The 14,942-nt window shown below is 31.9% G+C and overlaps 1 protein-coding gene across 1 annotated transcript in view; it reads right to left on the bottom strand.

Annotated features, from left to right (window-relative positions):
• Positions 1-9,271, bottom strand: part of LOC122511202 (sonic hedgehog protein A) — a 79,386-nt gene extending 70,115 nt beyond the window's left edge. The window contains exon 1 of the mRNA XM_043626315.1: positions 7,945-9,271. Within this exon, the coding sequence (XP_043482250.1) occupies positions 7,945-8,322 (378 nt within the window). The 5' untranslated portion in view covers positions 8,323-9,271. The remainder of the gene's footprint in view (positions 1-7,944) is intronic.
• Between the last annotated feature and the right edge of the window lie 5,671 nt (positions 9,272-14,942).

The following is a 14,942-nucleotide window of genomic DNA, read 5'->3' as shown; positions in this document are numbered from 1 at the left end:
TTTCTCAATGTATATGAGTCGTAAAATTAGTCGATAATTAGTTTCTTTGGTATATACCTGAAGTAATATGAAAGTCGATGCTATAAATTCGGGTTTAGATTTCGATAGGCGATTAGGAGGAGAAGCGTTTTATCGTCGGCCATTTCAATGCGAGCAGAGAGAAGAGATATCGAAAAGAAACTTAAAAAAAAGAAGAGATCCTGTGACCCGAGGGAGCCGCAGCGTGCAACAGCACACGTCGAGATTACTTATGGGTGCCTGTCCGTGACGTGTTACTAATGAGCGCGGGATTAACGCTGACCTTACGTCATGACTCCATGGGGGCATAAGACCACACTGCATTTTCTTCTCCCTCCCCCCCCCCCCTTTTTTTTTGCTCATTTCACGAACCATACTTCTATAACAATATAAAGCCACAGGGGCATTTGTTTCTTGAAAAAAGAACTTGCCCTTCAGGGAAACAAATCGCTCATTCTTATATTTATCCTCTTCCCACTTTATGTAATCTCAACCGAGCTCAACATGAGGAGAAAATTTCATTTGCGAAATGAATTTATAGAGGATATGATATTCATATGCTATTTGTCACTCTTGATTTCGAGACTCTTGCGTTGTGCTGTGCGGCGGTAGTAGAAAAATGTCGTGTTTGGTCAGACAAGTCGCCAGTTAAAGAAATGACAGACGACGTGTCGCTGTTTATCTTGCCTGAAAAAGAGCCCAAGAGATAAATCCTTCGACGTGAAACTATTCCTGCGCGCACATATTATTATATGCGAGTATAGGATCTTTCTATTTTCGTTGTTGTTCACATCCCGTGAAAAATTACACCTTTTTAGCCTGGAGAGATGTATTTGCCTGTCTCACTGACTAGTTGTACTCATTTGTTCTAAGTGTGCTACCTTTATTGGATGTACCACTTTCCAAGATTGCTCGATTTGGACCCAAAGAATAAGCATATTTTTAGATTTTGCTGATTTATTCATACTCTGTGTTCTGTGATTCATTTCATTTGCTAAATTTTATGTTTTTTGTTATTCGATAGGGGAAGTGAAGTTTTAGATTGAAAGTAAAAGTTTAAATGAAAGTGAGAGTAGAAATTTGTTCCAGTAGTGATGAAAATAAGGATTTAACGAGTGTGAAGTTTGTGCTGCTCTCGCGAGGCTCGAGCAGCATACTTCACGCTCGTTAAATCACTCTTCCACTAGTTTGAATCAGGTTTTTTTTAGTGTGCCCTTTTACCCTGTTAACTTTTTTTTACCCTTTCTGTAAATTTTTCCTATTTTCGAAGTAAATCTTTAGTGGAACTAGAAAAATGTACAATTAATAAACTTTACTTTGTTCTTAGTAGAACAAGTCCTTAGAATTTTTGACATTGAGAAAAACCTAGAGCCTAAAGTACCAAACGGATTTGTAAGATAATCTGGAATAGTGTTCCAATGTTTCTAACTTATCAATCATTAATCCTTGAAAATTTAAGAGCAATAGCAGACAATAGAAAACTGGACATATTTGGATGCTGTAAATCCATCTGAAGTTTGTTGCGATCCAAGAGTGTAGTAGACTTTATACTGGAAATAAATTGCCGTAACTTCCAATTAAGTTTTTAATGGTATGTTTTGAACGTTGTTAGGAATTCATGACCGGGAAAATACAGACGTCTTGTTACCGTATCATTTGTTGCTCTCCGATCCGTTGGTTAAAGTCGCGTAATACCGCGCGTGCAATAAACCTCGTGTTGGACAGGTGTAAGGTGCAGGCGTTTACGACATTGTACTCGCTCGAGGAGTGTATATATATAGTGCTGAGAGAGCAAACCGGGTGCGAATGGTGCGAGTCACTTGGATTATACGATTGGTTGATGTTAGATAACGAGTTGATAGTGCTTGGGATAGTTCGTTAACAATGTATTCGTGAGTTGGTATAACATAGTCTGTATCCGCATGTATGTATATTCTGTATTCGTATAATGTATTTGTGAGTATATATAACATTCAACTATCGCGGTGTTTAATGATGTCCGAAGCGATCGACGACCGTCGGTAACCGGTAACCTGATAATGCGATGCACGTGGCGCCACGTGATACCAAATAATAAGCAACAAGTCATCAAGACTCGTTGTCTCGATTCCTCTTATCACTCTACTACAATTATCCACACTGTGATGAAAATTGATCTCGACTGCGTGTTCGCGCAATCTCCAACATCTCTTGATTCTCACAAACAAAGGATTATATGTGCGCCTGGAGTCGCACTAATATTCATTTCAAGGTCACTCACGCAGGCCATTTTTAGAATTTATCGTTAGACCTTTAGTATTTTTTTAACCACGGGCAAACTATGAAATGGGGAGAAGTACTCTCTAATACGGGCAACTTTTCACTATAATTCTTCAGTGATCCAAAGTTAGGAGATTTAATGATAATATAGAAGTGATCGAATCCGTAAAACTTCTACTAATTTAAATGCATAAGATGGTAAATTTATATCCATCGTCAAGTGGAGAATCCAATTCCTCTTTTTACCATTTACACTCATAACAGCATATTTAAGCAAAATTGAAAACATTATTGCAAATCGTTTGGAAATAAACACTGTAATATAGAAAGAGAAGAGGAAAAAAAAAGTGCGCGCAGTAAAAGAACACATGGAATCTATAGGATCTTAAAATGTGGTATGCGCGCACGGACATATAGCTTTAAGGGCTCCTCGATAAGAAAATCTGCCATGGCTTTGAAAATGTGTATACATATAAAAAGTTTTAATGTTTTTCGAAGCGGGGGGAGAAAAAAATTATATACTTTGCTTCGAATTGAAGATTTGTAACATCTTAAAGTTGGACATAAGATTGGCGAAAGGAAATGCGAGTTTTGCGATTCAGTATAGAGTTTCTCGGAAGGATTTTACAATGATTGCAGCGCGAAACACTTTAGAATTGGCATTATTTCCCGCGCGAGTAGGGCAACTCTCGTTGGCATTGCTCGAGACCGCAATAACTTCTGGCTACTTGCTTGGATTTTTCCGAGGATACTGCGCAAATGTGCATATACATGGCAGGGGAAAAATGGTTTTTTTGTCCTTTCGGAAAAAGAACTTATTCTTCTTGCGGAAGAAAAGGGAAAAAGGAAGGAAAGAAAAAAGTAGGAAAGGAAAAAGGAGGGAAAGTCAACGAAAAGATTATTAAAGGACGTAGGACAAACTCGCCATTAAGTTTATTTGCCGTAATTGGAGGAGTTTTAACTCGTCAAACCAAATACCGGTTATGACTGCCATAAACCTACCCACAATCACTTAGAGCGTCGGGATACACTTTTTCCTCTCTATTTATTTCATGTGGCGCAAGGACTATATGCCCTAGGTATTATAAGAAACGTCACTGACCCTATTTTAAAGATGGGTTTTTAAGGAAAAAGAAAACAGTAAATAAATAGGTCCATTCGTCTGGAGGAAAAATATGTACGTGATTCTTTTTTTCCTGACTAATGTTGCAGTGAGATTCTCTCTCGATGCTTGCACTTGATTTCCCTTTCGCTCTTTACAAAATACGATATTGTTTTCTCGCTTTACTGCGCTCTTATCCTTCCTACCACCTCCTTATCTCTTGTTAAGTAGTGCAATTTTCATTCCTTTTCTCGGTTTTGCCTTCAGGTTTAAAAATTCCCTTTTATTCCTCGGATATAAATACTTTCCCGCAATTATTGTCTAAATAAATATTGCCAACAGCTATTGCCTTATTTTTGTAATATGTTAAATCCGAAAAAAGTTGGTGTACCCTCAAGTATACAATTGTTTCCTTTCGGTTGGGGAATTTTTAATCTTTTGAAACTTTAATCTTTAGAAACTAAACTTCAATCTCTTGATAATTAAACCTTAATATTTGAAATGAATCTTGAAATCTTTTGGATACTAAACTTCGAGCTCTTGATAATTAAACTTTAATGTTTGAGAACCAAATTTTAATCTTTGAAAACCAAATTATTAATCTTTTAAGAATTAAACAATAAACTTTTGTCAACTATGAACTTTATTCATTTGAAAACTAAACTTCATTCTTTTGATATCATTTAGCGATCCAAGCTGCCTCTAGTTAAGGAAATCAAGATAATAAAATTGTTGTGATTATAACTCTACACATATTACACTTGAGAGATACGGATAAACAAAAAGTTGAGTGAAAATGCGTAAAACATCTCCTGGAGATAAAACGTAAAATTGTATATCAAAAAATAAGAAACAAAATATTTTTTTCGACTTACACTTCATATAAGTCTGGGAATAACAGAGGAATGCATTTTTAACACAGAATACTGATAAAAATGTATATAGTCCGATTAGCCATCAATCACATTCGACTGATAACTTTTCTGATATCGCACCTTATAAAAGCATCGCCTGTTAAAAATAACAAATTTTTACCCTCCCCAATGTTTGTCATCATATCCGTTATTCGTTTCCTTATGGATTAGCAAATCACTTCTTCAAGTTCTGTATATATTCGAAAAAGAAATTCTTATCTTTAAAATGCATCGCTTTGAATGATATTTGTACAATTGAAAGTGTACGCAGTTTGAAACACCGGATCCGGCGCCGGTCGAGGTTCAGTCTTTTTTTTTGAATCACCTTTGATAAACGATTATCCCTTTTACACAAAACCATTTTTGTCCCTGATAAGGTTATTGAGACAGTTTCTAAAATAAAAAATTGAATTATAATTTGGAAATTATAAATCGAGGTTATTTTTTAAAACCTTTGGAACTGTTTAAATTAAATATTCAATTTTTATTTTATCTAAAATGGTTAAATTAAATAACATGAAATTAAATTAATTAATTAAATAACATATGAATAATGAGCATGGAAAATTATTACTAATTCTTTTTAGAGAAAAGAATTTACCCTTTTTTCTTTTCGTCATTAAAAAACAATCTCTACTGTATAAAAATACAGGGGGACAATGTTTGTACCTTCAGGCATTGTCTCGAGTCGTTCTCTGTTATTTCCGTTGTTGTGAATGTGAAACGCGAATTGCGTCTGTCACTCTGTACATTGAATTACAAACAAGTGAAATAAGTATCGTCGTTTGTTTTCATTGTTAACAATCGACTTGAAAGAGGATTGTTTTTAAACATCCCTTTTAGACGAGAAAAAAAAGTTGGCACATACGCTGCTCACGTGAATTAGATATTATGTTAAATTTTTACCGTGTAAATAATAAATCAAATAGGTGTTTTCAGAGATTTTCTTGTCCTAAATAAGCATAACATTTTTGTCTTTAAAGTGCCTATTATTTTTTTTTCAAACGTATCTCTCCAAAATGATAATGTTTGCCTGGCGTTTTCTCGTGTGGAATTCCAGTGAACTTGAGAGAGGAGTAAATTATTAGAATGTTGTATAATTTTTTGTCTATATGTGCAGTGCAAGCATTTTATCTGACAGTGTAAACAATTTTTTTCTCAAAAGCGGAAAGGGAATAATTTTTGTTCGCAACAGGAAATTGTCACCTGTTTGGTAGCAAATCGGCACTTAGTTTATGCATCCACAATACATGTAACATTCCAGATTAAATACAGTTCATTGGACTGCAACAACGCGTCAGTACTTTTATTCTAAGAACGTTGTCTACACCCCGGTACTTGTAATCTGTGGTCATTCGCCTCAAATTTCCATTGTTTCGTCTGAATTTGACCAGCAGGAATTTCAAAAGTACCCTCAAAATATCGAATTTCCCGATAAAAGATTTTTTTCCTTGTATGATTAAACAAACATTTGCACAATAGCTCGAAATTTGCCCATAAAGATTTATTTGATCCACATCCTACTTTTTTTTTCTTTCTTTTTTTTTTGAAGACTGTCAATATTTGAACGAGCTGATGAAAAATGTAAATTCACTCTTTAACTAATTCACCTTCCGACATATGTGTCATATTTCCATAAATTTACTTTTTACAAAAGGCGAGTTTAAAGACGTTGTGTTATAGACATTAATGTTCTTTGAATGGGAATTTTTTTTTTTTTTTTTTTAAAGAAATTGGCGCCCCTTTTGATGGATAAACAAACAAACGAGGCGCGGTATAAGATTCGGTCAAACTCCTTTTAGTCACTGCTCAAATTGCAGTATGAACAACGACGAAATAAAAGAGAGAGAAAAAAAAAAGATTTCCAAAACGTTTACTCTCGAACGTATGCGAAATGAAGGGTAAACATCGATGAAAGCAATGTGAACGAAGTACGAATGGACGCTGTTTAAATACTCGGGATAAATGTATGAACAAGTATGTGTGTATATGTATAAATGACTCGTATGGAATGTGGCCAACGCGACGTTACTCGAATGTTCCAGCGGGCTTCACAGGTGCTGGAAGTAAGGCTGAGAAGAAGCGACGGAAGTCAAATCGATCGCTTTCAACCGATACTTCCCTGCCGATCAAATTTCGAAAAGAATTCTCCTTCCCTCTCCTTTGAAAAAGCAAATTTTTTCAGAAGAAAAAATTGAGATAGGTACTTTTTTTTGTTTGAAACAAATTTTTGAGAAAGAAAAAAGTTGAGATGCTTTTTTTGTTTATAGAAGCAGGTTTTTTTTTTTTTTTTTTTCTTAAGAGGAAAAAAATTGTTTGAATCAACATCGAACGATACCAATTATATTTTACGACCCACATAAATCAAGGTTTTGAAAATAAAAAGTATTGCAAACATTTCAAAATTCACTTGCGCGTATATAGAATAATGAGGAATGGGAAGGCACAAATCATTGGGAGTCGTTTTTTTTAAAAGGCAGACACTTGACACGCGTTCATTAACTGATTTAAATCAAATTTACTGTAACGACAGGTAATAACAGTCAACAGTGGTAATTAATTTCAAGATCGTTTAAATTATTAATGATTTAAAAGTCCTTAATCATTAAAGAGCCTTTCAAAACAGTACATATTTTTTTGCCTTTTGGAATTTTTTTGCCTCTTTTCTGATATTTAAAATTTGGAAGAGAATAAATTCTTTTTTTTTTTTAGAGGCAAACGCAATTTTTTTTATGGATAAATTTACGATGAGATATAAAATATATGTTTTCAACTATTTTCTACTACTTGGTGAGAAACCGTAGGTACATATTACGTATATACAAAATCAACAAACTTGATAATCGTATCGTAATCTTTGTGTGACAAGATATTTCAAGCATATAAGTTTACTCACGCGTGCAACAATGTTAAAGTTGAATAAACGGTTTTCGCTAAATAGCATACTTGTATGTTTGAGGAAAAATTTTATTTTTTCCAATAACAACTATTTTTCCTGGTCATATAATTTTTAAGTGCGGTTTTAATGTTACATTGAAAGCAAATGCAACTTTAGAAATTTAGCAATTTATAGAGTATCTATAATTTTAATGCGACATTTCGAAAAATCTGAAATGGTGGTTTATTGCAAATCGGGAAAAAATTGGGTTGCATAAGATCATTTTGCAAAATGAAAATCTTTTATGTTAAGGATCTTCCTATGCTGAATTAACATTATAGAGTTACTTGGTACAGATTATTTTAATCTATTTTGGTGTTAAAATCATACAGCACAATTTTTTGAGTATGCAATAAGCACTTGAAGTATTTACAGCAGGAAATCTGTTGCTACAACTTTTCAAAATTGTTCAGATAACGAAAAGTTTGTTTTAACAACAAGACTGCAAAAAGTGGTATCTTAAAATACATTGTAGTCACTTTAGGATGAAATGTTGCATCTTAATTTAAGACTTCATTTCGGCTTTAAAATAAGACTTTTTTTTAGAGTAAAACAAATGTTATGTAGATCTGAAAGCAATAGTCCTTCTCAATTAAGAATGACAGCAACAGTTCAGATTCAGTACCAGAGTTATTTTTGCACCAACACCAAAAAATAGGAGAAATAAAAATATTGGGAGACATCATTTTGTAGAGAAGAAAAAGCGTATTCACCTGGGTCATGAGACGATCGGCTCCAGTGCCCTCCTCATCCTTGAAGATAATGTCGGTGTTATAGTTTGGCACTAAATCCCGAAACCTGGAATCGTGTCTAGACACGCGACCTTCGCTGAGCCCACTTGCCGGAAGGGTGTTCTCACTGACATTGGGCACATGTTGCTTAAAAACAAGGGGCGTGAGTTTGCGAAGGGTTGGCCTGCGACCTCCACCCCTGCCGGGACCGCAGGCCAGGACAAGATTATTGCCCGGACTCGGTATCCCGAGGATGACGAGCACAAGCACAATTCTCAGATAACGCGGAAACTGCAGCCTGGAGCCACTCACCTGGTGCAAGTACGCCGGCCTTGCTACCAGGACACGATTACACACCATAATCACGGACCTCGTGGTACCGCGCGGTGGCTGCACTCTGCACTACGTTAAGGGTCGTGAATGATGATGACGACGACGCCGCTGATGATGCTACCAGCTTCTTATTCTTTCGCCAATCGCGGTCCGTCGACCACCTCCTCCTCTTGCCACTGACCTCACTCACGCCTAACCATAACCAGGGCATCACACCCTTGCGCACTCTGACCTTCCCAACTTCGTAATTTCAAGCCACCCCCAATTTCACCCCCTAATCCACAATTTTCACTTCTCACTCAAATTTCCCTTTTTTTTTAAACATCCAAACTTTTACCTATCTCTTAATCCTTCACCCCCTGGCGTTGTGTCTACATTTCTCACATCACTCTATTAAATCACAAAAAAAACATCTCTTTATTAGCAAGAAAGACTGCTAACTGTAATCCAAAAAATTGCTCCTGAAAAAGCAGAGAAATCACTACCGATCGCGTTCACAAAACACAATTTCGATGAAAGAGTTTTGTAAATTTTTTTTTTTTTATGAGCGAAAAAATTAATTTCGGGAACGTTTTCCCGCAACGACCCAGTGGTGGGAAATGCGAGGATGGTTTTGGTGTTCCTTTGGCTGAGCAGAACAGTTCGGACCGGGTGCCCCTTTCTGCCACCACTACTTCCACCCCCACCCCCGCCTCTTTTGTGTACCAACGTGGTCCGCAACTCCTGGTACTTTAACCCCCCACCATGGGAGCTTGGTGCCCAACAACTACGTCACAAATCGGTCGACTGGCTATTGGTCGGGGCGGGGCGAACCAGGTAAACGAGGACAGGTGTATAAGAGGAAACAGGCAACAACTTCTAGCTTTCTCCTCGTTCAATTTATTTCATCTCCTTCTTTTTCTCTCCCTCTTTACTGTGTACCCTCTTCACTCACTTTTTTCCTGTTTCTCTCTCTCTCTCTCTCTCTTTCTCCCCCCTCCCTCCTCTCTTGCTCTATTGCTATTTTATTCTTTCTCACTTTGCTATTCTACTCTTTCTCTCTCTCTCTCTTGTTGTTTTATTCTTTTTGTCTCTTGCTATTTTATTCTGTCTCTCTTTTGCTATTTTATTTTTTCTCTCTCTTGCTATTTTACTCTGTGTTTCTTTTGCTATTTTATTATTTCTCTCTCTTGATATTTTACTCTCTCTCTCTCTCTCTCTCTCTCTCTCTCTCTCTCTCTCTCTCTCTCTCTCTCTCTCTCTCTCTCTCTCTCTCTCTCTCTCTCTCTCTCTGTTTTACTCTGTTTCTCTTTTGCTATTTGCTTCTTTCTCTCTCTTGCTATTTTACTTTGTGATTTTTTTGCTATTTTACTCTGTGTTTCTTTTGGTATTTTATTTTTTTCTCTCTCTTGCTATTTTACTCTGTGTCTTTTTTGGTATTTTATTCAATCTCTCTCTTGATGTTTTACTCTGTTTCTCTTTTGCTCTTTTCTTTTTTCTCTTTCTTGCTATTTTACTCTTTTCCTCTCTTGCAATTTTACACTGAAAAAAATTTATTTGATTCAAATAATCGATTACTTGTCTATTATCAAATAAATATTTACTTGAATCGAATAATTTTTATTTGATTCAACTAAATTGTATATTTGAATCAATAATTTCAGTATTTGAAGCAAATACAATTTAACAGACCCAAATAAAAATTATTTGATTCAATAAAAATTCTTCGAAATCAATAAAAATTATTTGATTCAATAAAAATTCTTTGAAATCAATAACAATTATTTGATTCAATAAAAATTATTTTGAAATCAAATAAATTTTTTTTAGTGTATAACTGCCTGATTATAATAATCTGAATTTAAATTTCCATGATTTTCTGATCCCTATATATTAAAATGTTTATTGCAAAATGCTTATCGAAATCTTTCTTTAAAAAGAAATTATTGTTTACTCCAAAAGTTAAATTTGGTGAAAATGTAATAATTATCAAACTACTTACGAACAATTATAAAAAATGATTTTTTTATAGGTTATATACCTTCAGAGCTGAAATTTTAAAATAAATTTTTTTTATTTTTTGTTTTTTCTTCTTTTTCTATTTGTTTTGAAAAAAAGTTTATTTTTAAAAATTTTAAACAAAACTTAAAGAATTTAATTTTGATATTAATTTAATGTGATTAATATTTTTGAATTTCTGAAAACTTTCGTAAAATATAACAAATTTTAACTAAAATGAAAGTTTTTCAGCTCCAAAAAAATATGTTTTTAAGAAAGCTTTTTTAAGTTAAAATAATGTCTTTAAAGTTTTGAAAGAAATTTATTTATTATTCTTGTTTAAATTTAATTTTATTAAATTTTCATAATAAATAGTAATTTCTACAAATTTCCACTAATTTTACTGACTTTTTGCTTTCGAATTAGTAAATTTTACTAATAAATAGTAATTTCTACAAATTTATTAGTAAAATTTACTAATTTCTACTAATCCTTATACTAATTTTACTGACTTTTTGCTTTTGAGTTAGTAAATTTTATTAATAAATGACTATTTATTAGTAAAATTTACAAAAATTACCAGTAAATTTTACTAATAAAATAATTATTAATTAAATTAATTATTAGTAAAATTTACAAAAATTATTAGTAAATTTTACTAATAAATTTGCAGAAATTATTATTTATTAGTAAAATTTACTAATTCAAAAGCAAAAAGTCAGTAAAATTAGTATATGAATTAATATTATTAATTAATTATTAATTTGTAGAACTTACTATTTCAGGGTGTCTAACGGTCAGGGAAGTCAGGGAAAAGTCAGGGAATGTCAGAAAATTTCATTGAAAGTCAGGGACATTTCTAAAAATTTATACAAAAATTAAAATTTTTTGTGAATAAAAAATTTTTTTAACCTAACAAAACTTAGAAGGTTGTTATCACCGTTTTTTTCTATCATTAGATATTAATTTATTGTTAAATATTTCAGTTACCATATTTTTGTCTCAAGAAAGCAAAAATAAAATTAGTAATAGGTCAGAGAAAAAGTCGGGGAAAAGTCAGGCAATCTTATTCTCAATCCTTGTTAGACACCCTGTATTTGTTAGTAAAATTTACTAATTCAAAAGCAAAAAGTCAGTAAAATTAGTATAGGAATTAGTAGAAATTAGTAAATTTTACTAATAAATTTAGTTAGTAAAATTAGTAGAAATTAGAGTTAAATAAAGGGAGTTAAAAAAAAGAATTGAACTTATATACCATCATATTGTTTTTAAGAAATATAGTTATATTATTTATTATCCTTTCTTAAAAAATACAATTATAAAAACACTGAATTACGACAGATGATCATCAGAATTTAACCCAGAAATTATACTTAGCGATTTTCATTCTTTTCTTTTAACTTATAGCATATAGAAAAATGCCGATCACTAATTTTATTCACTTTTTGAGTTGATCTTTAACTCAAATACTAAATCGAGTTCCGTTAAAGATTTTCTCTTTAAGAATATTTTATTTTTCCTAATTTTTAATTTGTCTTGTTTTTATTTCACACTTTTTGAATATTATTATTGATTTTTATTTCCCACGATTAGCGTGAATGTTAAAACCAAAAGAGCAATAATAAATAAATAATTATGTACATTATTTGCTCTTTGGAAATATGGAAGTCGAGTGATAAATTCATATATTATGACTGCCGATATACTCGACAAATGCATTATCAGGTATTCATAGATTAGTGATAAGCGACTTCACGATTTGATAAGAAATTACAAAGAAGAGGAAAAGATAGAAAATTGTTTTTTGTATACGATTTTTCTAAATTTTATTTGTAATTTACTTGAGACACACATTAAATTATGAATTTAGCACGTAAAAAATTCTTTCTTAAAAAGAAATTAAAATGTACACTGAGAAAACGATTTATTTGCGATTCAAACATATTTTGTTTAAATCAAGCTTAAAATATCTTTGCTATATATACAGTAAAAAATATTTAAGTTTAATTGAAACATATTTTTTGATTCATTTAAAAAAGTAATGTAGGATTTAATTTAAACATAACTTATGGTTGTTTTTAAATTATTTATAATCAACTTTTAAGTTTGAATCAAACATAAAATTTTTAAACATAATTTTTGTTTAAGTCATAACAGAAAATATGTTTAAATTATACATAAAATTATTCAAACAAATAATATTTTTGAATCAAAGCAGTAGATATTTTCTATATATTGGGATTAAGCTTACAAACTAATTTTAATTAAACAAAATCACTTAAAATTATTTTTCTTTGTAAATTAAGTATAATGCTTTCTAAGTGTAATAAAGAAAAGAAAAAAAGAAAGAAAACACAGAGAAGAAAAAAACAGATAAAAAGAAAAAACAGAAGAGAAAAAGAGGAGATAGAGAAGAAGAAACAGAGATGAAGAAAAAATAACAGATAGAGAAGAAAAAACAGAGATGAAGAAAAAAGTACAGATAGAGAAGAAAAAAATAGAGAAGAATAGAAGAGAGGAAAAGAAAGAAGAGGAAAAAGAGGAAGAAGAGGAAAGAAAAGAATGGAAATGAAGAAAAAGAAAAGAGAGAAAAAATAGAAAAGAAGAAAAAAAAGAGAAAAATATAGAAAAGAAGAAAAAGAAAAGAGAAAAAAATAGAAAAGAAAGGAGACAAAAAATTGAAAAGAGAGAAAAAATGATTGAAAGGAAAGGTCAAATTGTTGAAACAAAGACTCTTCTTTGTTAATGAGTACTAGACAACCGAATATATTCATATGTATGAATCAATAGTCAAAGAAAGTCGCACCTTCACCATTCACGGAGAAGCACACACCCACTGGGACTTCGTATAAGAAACGGAATCTATGCGTGATTCATCGAACAGAAGGAAGTGACGTAGGTGTCGAGCGCAAAAGTGCAAAAATGCACATAGATAAGTTTCCATTTTTCCATTTTTTATTCTTTCCTAAAGTGATAAATTATACACTAAACCAACATATGATTATCCTGTCCTAACGTACTATTTCTGCACACAGCTTTTTTTCATTATAGTATACTTTTTGAAATAAGTATATATATTTTGTAAAAGTGTTTCTACACCAAGAAACATATTTAAACTAAATAAATAAGTGTCTTGGTGTTCATATAGAAGTGAATCTACTAATAATGAATTACTTTTTCCAAAGTCTATGCGTGACTATAACACTAACTGGTCATTTTTTTCTTCTTTGACTATTTGAAGTTTAAAATATACGAATAAGAATAAATACTCCCGAGAAGTTTGACATGCGCTCGGTTATGTCATAGCAGCAACAGGAAATGAAACGATAACTTTTCCTTTATTGCTGTTTAAAGTCTACCTTCTCCTGTTAAACAAATCATAAATAAGTCACGCGCTCTGAGTAGATTGAATTCAGAGGGTTAAATTATAGACAAGCAATTCACTTTAGCGAGCTTTAGAGAATTTATGTACCTGAAAATTAAACACAAAGTTTACGTCAATGTTTATATTGGCACTGCTTTTTTGCAAGGTTGCACGAAGCAAAAGTTATATTTATTTTTTTCCCTGACTATAAATTATTTATTAATTACCATTTGTATCAAAAGTCAATTGTATACTTCTGTATTTTTTATTATTTTCTAATTCTCAATTTATTATCAGAATTTTTCTGAGGATATGAAATTGAGACAAAAAAGGAATCAAAATTGTTGCGATGCAACAATTTTGATTCCTTTTTGTCTCAATTTCATATCCTCAGAAAAACTGTGATATAGTTTTGATTGGATGTTTTCAATTTTCTGTTTTTATTTTTTTGTGTGTTAATTCTTCTCGTTCATTAACAACAACATTCATTGTTCTTAATTTATATATTCATTGTTGTTTATTGTTGCAAAGAATTTATACCAAAAATGTGGATCAAACAAAAAATTGATCCAAAATTTTTGGCACCAATTTGATCCGCTTAGTATCAATTTGATACTTTCAAAAAAACGGTGTTGTGAATTTTACTGATTTAGATTTAATAGGGGGTTAAAAATGATAAAATTTTCAAAATTTTCGACTAATTGTTTAAAAAAAACAATTTCCCAGATGCTTTAAATTCTTTTTCTGATTTTTATAGTCTTTGTAATACCGAAGAATATATGTTTCTCGATCCATATTGTACATAGTAACAGATGGTGATTGAGAACCTTTTGTCGATCTGAATACAAAATCCAAACTATAAGCATGAAGATTCTGAAGAATTAATGATCTTTAGTAACTGATATGAAGTAGTTATCTTCTCCGAATTATTCCCTTTGTAGCACCCCTCTGACAGATATTTAAAAATGTATTATAAACATTACGCATTTTTGGATTTTTGAGAAAAATGATTTTCTACTATATCATATAACTAATTTTTCCGCTATCAATTTTCTAATATAATATTATTTTTTTGCCCATTTTATTTGGACCAATCAAAATTTAGTTGATTCAAACAAATAGTAATACATTTCGACAAAAATATTTGGTTCGTCCTTTCAATTTTATTGAATTTTGAACGTAATCGCGACAGGAAAGAAATTATTCAGCGAGAGTTTTATGGAACTTTCTGGACTAGCAGATACATGTACCATTTAATGGTTCAATTTCTTTAACCGCGAGATTGGAAATTTTGATTTATTTAGTA

The sequence above is a fragment of the Leptopilina heterotoma genome, unplaced genomic scaffold (assembly GCF_015476425.1).
Source record: "Leptopilina heterotoma isolate Lh14 unplaced genomic scaffold, ASM1547642v1 Lhet_81, whole genome shotgun sequence".
NCBI lineage: Eukaryota > Metazoa > Arthropoda > Insecta > Hymenoptera > Figitidae > Leptopilina > Leptopilina heterotoma.
This window is presented reverse-complemented; position numbering and strand designations above follow the sequence as displayed.